The 6,000-nt window shown below is 32.5% G+C and overlaps 1 protein-coding gene across 1 annotated transcript in view; it reads left to right on the top strand.

The window, feature by feature from the left end:
* Nucleotides 1-1,996: 1,996 nt before the first annotated feature.
* The window catches only part of LOC148271917 (transient receptor potential cation channel trpm-like), a gene marked incomplete at its 5' end in the record, with an annotated part of 95,236 nt that continues 91,232 nt past the window's right edge, over nt 1,997-6,000 (top strand). Inside the window, one exon of the mRNA XM_088240756.1 lies at nt 1,997-2,210. Coding sequence (XP_088096882.1) covers nt 1,997-2,210 — 214 coding nt within the window. The remainder of the gene's footprint in view (nt 2,211-6,000) is intronic.

Genomic DNA, 6,000 nt, shown 5'->3' with positions numbered 1-6,000 from the left:
GTTTTTATTTCAAAAGTAGATTTTTATTCAATTAAATTTCTTTAAATTTATCTAAACTGTTGGGATCAGGATGGATATACTAATGTGGGCCAATCAGGAACTTCTCAGCATTTGCTTATGTGGAGAGGAAACCACTTAAAACTCTCCAGGAGAAGCCGGCCTGTTGGCAGTAGTCAACGGGCCTTCCGTTTCACTATAAAGTGTACGGCATTTTGTTCCCTACTTTGGTTTATTTTACCAATTGCCTGCACTATATTGACCATGTATGATACTACCTCTCGTGTGAGTTCTTTATTACCTATCACCGATGTGATGTCGCACAGGGGGTAGAGAAGATTCTGAATACTCCAGCAATAGCCACCTATCTATTACGAAGTAAACATAACATAACGTTAGAAGAAAAGGGACAAGCCACAAAGTAAAAATTGATTACGATATCCGCATAGCAATCAACAATTTCAAAATCATTTTTTTTAATTTTTTTTTATTATATTGAAAACATATTATACATAATTATATACAATATTCCCAAGGAGTTTTTTAAAAAAAAACTCATATAGGGACATACAGATAATATTTTTTTTAGAGACGTTTTTAAATTTTAAACTATAATATTATTTAACAAAAGCAGAAAAATTAAAATTATGATATACTACAAATTAAAAAGGATATGAAAAATACTTGAAAATAACAGAATAAACAGAATACTAGGCATGGAAATAAATTCAAAATAATGTTTACATTATGCAATCTGGGAAAGAAAATTGAAAAAGTTTAAAAATTACATGGATGTATATATACATACTGAACTAGTACAAAATAAAATCATTTTTTTTAATTAACAAAATATGCGCACACCCAATACAGGTTATTTTTTTTTATCAAAAACGTTGAAAAAATTGAAATTATGTATACAAGCCAAAAAAAGTATATAAAAAGAAAAAAACACAAATAACATTTAAATAGTATTAAAAATTACATATACAAGCAAAAACGGTGAAATATTAAAAGGTATATGTTCAAGATGCGCATTCTCTATAAACTAACATTATTTATTCAAAGTACTTCTGGAAAAAATAATTCTTCAATTCGCACGTCCTGTTTCTATATTTTGAAATAGGTACTTTAAATTTTTGTGGCAATTTATTAAATTCCTTGAAACCCATGTATTGTAACGATCTAGTACCAAACTTCGTAGACTTCACAGATCCAATATATATATTGTTTTTTGATCGAGTACTGTACCGATGGATGTCTCCAATGAAAGCTGGCTTTATGTTACTGTGCATTGAGTCGAGAGTAGTATTAATGATAGTGTCAGTTATCTCGAAATAGGAAAGCATGCTAAAAGGCATGATTTTTGTTTCAAAATAAATGTCCCTTACATGAGTATCATACGGTAGGTGAAACACATTTCTGATCGCTCTATTCTGAATAATCTGCACCTCAGAAATATTTGTTTTATTAAATTTATTTATTTGTTAAACGGCACAAGTGCCTTTTGCATTATAAAATATAGCAAAACAATGAGTTAGTTAGATGTACAAAAATTTAAAAACAATATTAAAACATAGGGAAAAAAAATAACAAGAAATATATGCATGTTTGTATGTCAGTATACAAAAATCATAAAATGAATAAACACCAGACATTAGCATAAGTAGCTTTTGCAAATAATTCGTTAATCGTTACTATAGAACATCATAAAATATTAACAAAGAGATTGAATTCACAGAGACTCGAGTTTAAAATGTCGATATGAGAGGTAAATTCGTTTCCTAGTTAGTGTATACGCGGTAAAGGTAAGTGACAAAGATAGTGGGTTTGAGAAGGGTGACAATAATATATACTATATTGTCTAGTTCTACGTATTGAATTAACCATAACCTGATAAAATTGGTCTGTCCAGAAAGTATAGTTAATCAAATTCACTTTTTTCCCATTGATTACTATTAAATTATCAGCAAAACATTAAATATAATTTTCATTTTTCCAGTACGTCCGTCTGGCCTACGACACCAGACCAGAACTGATAGTTCAGCTGCTGACCAGGGAATGGGGTCTGGAGCTGCCGAAGCTGCTCATCACGGTGCAGGGCGGGAAGGCCAACTTCGAGCTGCAGCCCAAGCTGAAGAAGGTCCTCAGAAAGGGGCTGCTGAAGGCCGCCAAGACCACGGGAGCGTGGATCTTCACTGGTGGCACTAATACGGGTAATATGCTTATTATTTTGATGTGCCGAAATGGGATTAAAATTACGGGTACATTGAAGATTGTGTGAATAATTCAGGGCCCCGATTACAATTGGAAGTTAACAGAGTTATCTTCGACTGTCTATAAAGAAGAACCGATATTTGTGTACGAAACTGAGTATATTTTCATGTAAATTTAAAGTATCTTCGTCGATAACACATAATTGAACATGTTTAGAAGAAAAAATTGTATGCATATTCTGATTTTCATACAGAATACTCAAATTTACTTTGTAGATAAAATTAAGTTTACTGTATGAAAAATCGAATATGTGTGCATTTTTTTTCTAATCAAACAAACCATCACGCCGTTTCCCTAAAGATAAAATATTCTTCCGTGCCATAACGAAGATACACTACCGACCCCGTATATTGAAGTTTTGAGGTAAGATCTTCGATGTGTACCCAGGGCTCTAGTACCTCATGGTACACATATCTACGCATAATCCACAACATAATGTGACAGAAATGTTATTTTATCAAGCAATTTTTACGAATATGATTTATTTGAATTTGTTATTGTTTTGAGGTGGATTTTTTTTAAAGCCTATATAAAATACGAAAGAAAAAAAAGTAGATTTTAAAATGTCATTGAAACGAATTATTCTCACAATTAACACAGCAACATCTAGTGGTTTAGTTTAAAAGCTCGGGGTAATTACACCGCATACGGAATGATCACGTGACCTTTGGGATTTGGTAGAAATAATGCAATTAAGAAGAATAAATATATATATATTATATTTTGTTCCTGTATTTCTCCGTACACGTATCAACATATCGATAGAGCAGGCTTCGTAGATATAGCTATAGATAGACGAAAAGTTGACCATACCATTTTAGAAATCGTCAAAAGTCATGTAAAATCATGTTCAAGCAAGCGCTTTTCGCTTCAATTGCGATTTATATATTTTTTAAATCGTTTTAAAGCCTACCTTAGTGCCTACTCTACACAAGCATATTTAAAATACGAAAAAGAAATACTTAAGCTTTAATTTAGCACTGAACGCGGAGTAAAGATGAAGCGCCACCTATTACTTAAATTTGATCTTTGACGTCTGAGATGACGTAATGAAAACACGTCATCGCCTTACTGAAGAAGATATCATCATCATCATCATTCCCTTTCCTCACCTAATGGTGCGTAGGGCACTGCACTGGTATAAAAATTTCAGCGTATCTTGATCATTTTTGTTACTCGAAGGGAAGATGACCAGTCTTACGTTTTAGTTGCCAGTCCAGGGCCTATGAAATATTCTAGGGTTAAAACACATTTTTGAAATAAATATTTTTTGTCAACCATGTCGGGATTCGAACCCGAGACCTCCTGCATGGTAGGCAAACGCGCTAACCATTACACCACGAGGCCGAGGAAGATAGATAGTAGAATAATTAAGTAATATTTTTTATCTTGACATGTAGCGATGAAGACAGCGTTTTTAATTTGATATTAGAAAACAAAAAATATAAGACTTTGTACACTCGTATAAACTTAAAATAAACTTTGTAGAAATTCTGTGTAAATCTCACGAAAAAGTAGAATACTTAAATAAAAATAAATTCAAACAAATCAATTTATTTCTCCTTATTAAATAAAAATCCTAGCCATCTTCAATTAATAAGGGGGCCTTAATATTTTTTCTGTTTTCAACACTCGTTTTATGAAATTTTATAAAAACCAACTCGGTACGTTATTATTTGAGCAAAGCGCCAGCATTAATTCTAGCCTTTCATTATCCTGTTGCTTGGAAACGCGTCCTGAAACGAATTGCTGAAATCCTGAAATATATCTTCTTCCTGTCCTCGGGCAGTCAGGAAATATTAAGTTGGGAGTTATTAAATAATTTTGGTTGGATTTTCCATCACGGGGGTCGTGTCTTAGCGAGCTATTAACCGAAATCAAAAATGTTGAGCCTAGGCAATAATAATTAACCCGCTCTGTCAATTTAATGGAGGCTAATCAAACGAAGCACATATAGAAAATAGGAATTGCCATCGTGAATATGAAAGTCTGCTGTAATGGTGAAATTACACAGTGTGTAAAATGGTCACTAAACCCAGCCAATGAAAGAACATAAGCTCTGCAAATGCCTAAATATCCATATTATCATCAGCTTCATACCCGTTTAAAAGAATCTTATATTTATTTACTAACGCCCAAAGGGCTTTTACATAAACAGAGGTTATAAAAAAAGAGAGTTAATATTCATAAATTTATTAGACAGGCGCCGTGGCGCAGTTGGTAAGACGGCCAACTGTGAAACTGGCGTCGCGGGTTGGATTCCCGCCAGTTGCAAGAAAAAATTCCACGATTTTTTTTTTCTCAATTGGACTGGGTGTTGCGGTGTATTTTTCACTACCTCCTTCCATATCCCCTCTATTCCACTTATTCCTTTTAAAAAAACATTTTTTATTCCCTTTCCATAGGGTACTGCATTGGTACACCAGTCGCAGCGTATTTTGATCGTTTTAGTTACATGATGGTAAGATAATCAGACTTCATTTGCCAGTCCAGGGACTACGTATTACTATAATGCAAAAACACCCCTTTAAACAAATATTTCATGTCAACCGTGTCGGGGATCGTAGCCGAGTCCTCCTGCCTGGTAGGCAAACGCGCTGTCCACTACACCAAGAGGCGGACTTAATATAATTAGTATTTGAAGCATCAACTTTATGGTCAAATATTTCAATTAATGTTATTAAATTTTTACGTATAACCACTTATCGACATTTCTATGTATACCAGTTTCGAGACGTATCCGTCTCTTCGTCAGGACACTCCTTACACTAATATGCAAATCCCACCTTACGCTTAAAATTATTTATAAAATCTTATCGTAGCATTATTTTTCTTTTTCATTATGACCCTAGCTAATATGTTAATGTTATATTATTCTCAATTTTAATTTGCTATATTTATATTAAGTACATAAGGTTTTCTCACTTCAATTTGTTATCTTTTATTTGTCATCTTATATTTGTATGTCTCTTTTTTACTTTTTTGCAGTTTAAAAAAAAAAAATTACTAATTTGTTTAGTTTTAATTATTTAATTGAATTATATAGTTATATTTCATATTGTATATTACATAATGAATTGTTCACTGCTGTGATTATTTCTGTAAAACTTTTTATTGTAAAAGGTTCTTTGAACCGTTGATATATAAATAAATAAATAAATGTTTATTTTATTTTGTATATTTTACTGTGAAGGTGTATAATGGGATTTGCATGTAAGTGTAATTAGTGTGCTGACGAAAACATGATTTCGTCTCGAAACCGGTAGACATAGAAATGTCGATTAATAAATACGAATATTTACTTACGTTTACATTTTTGTTTTATGCGTCTCTGAGCCGAATCACAATTAGATGGCGGTATGCAAAAATGTGTTTAGTCGCACCAACCTCAAACTGAAATAATGTATATTTAACATCAGGTGCATTTTTCAAAAATACGATTGATAATTTAACTTGGCTGTTAAGTGTAGCATATAAAAAGTACTTAAAAGAAAAAAAATGTGATTAAACGTTTATATTTATTATTTTTTAATGTCGGTTTCGTAGTGTAATGGTCAGCGCGTTAGCCTGCCATGCAAGAGGTCTTGGGTTCGATTCCCGACATGGTTGATATAAAATATTTATTTAAAAGGGTGTTTTCACACTAGAATATTTCATAGTACCTGGACTGGTACCTGAAGCGTAAGACTGATCATCTTACCTTCATGTTACAAAAAATACGCTGCGATT

This window comes from Micrasema longulum, unplaced genomic scaffold, assembly GCF_059751315.1.
Source record: "Micrasema longulum isolate JH-2025_06_02 unplaced genomic scaffold, ASM5975131v1 h1tg002585l, whole genome shotgun sequence".
In the NCBI taxonomy this organism is placed as follows: Eukaryota; Metazoa; Arthropoda; class Insecta; order Trichoptera; family Brachycentridae; genus Micrasema; species Micrasema longulum.
The sequence above is the reverse complement of the archived record's forward strand: the minus strand, read 5'-3'. Positions and strand labels throughout refer to the sequence as shown.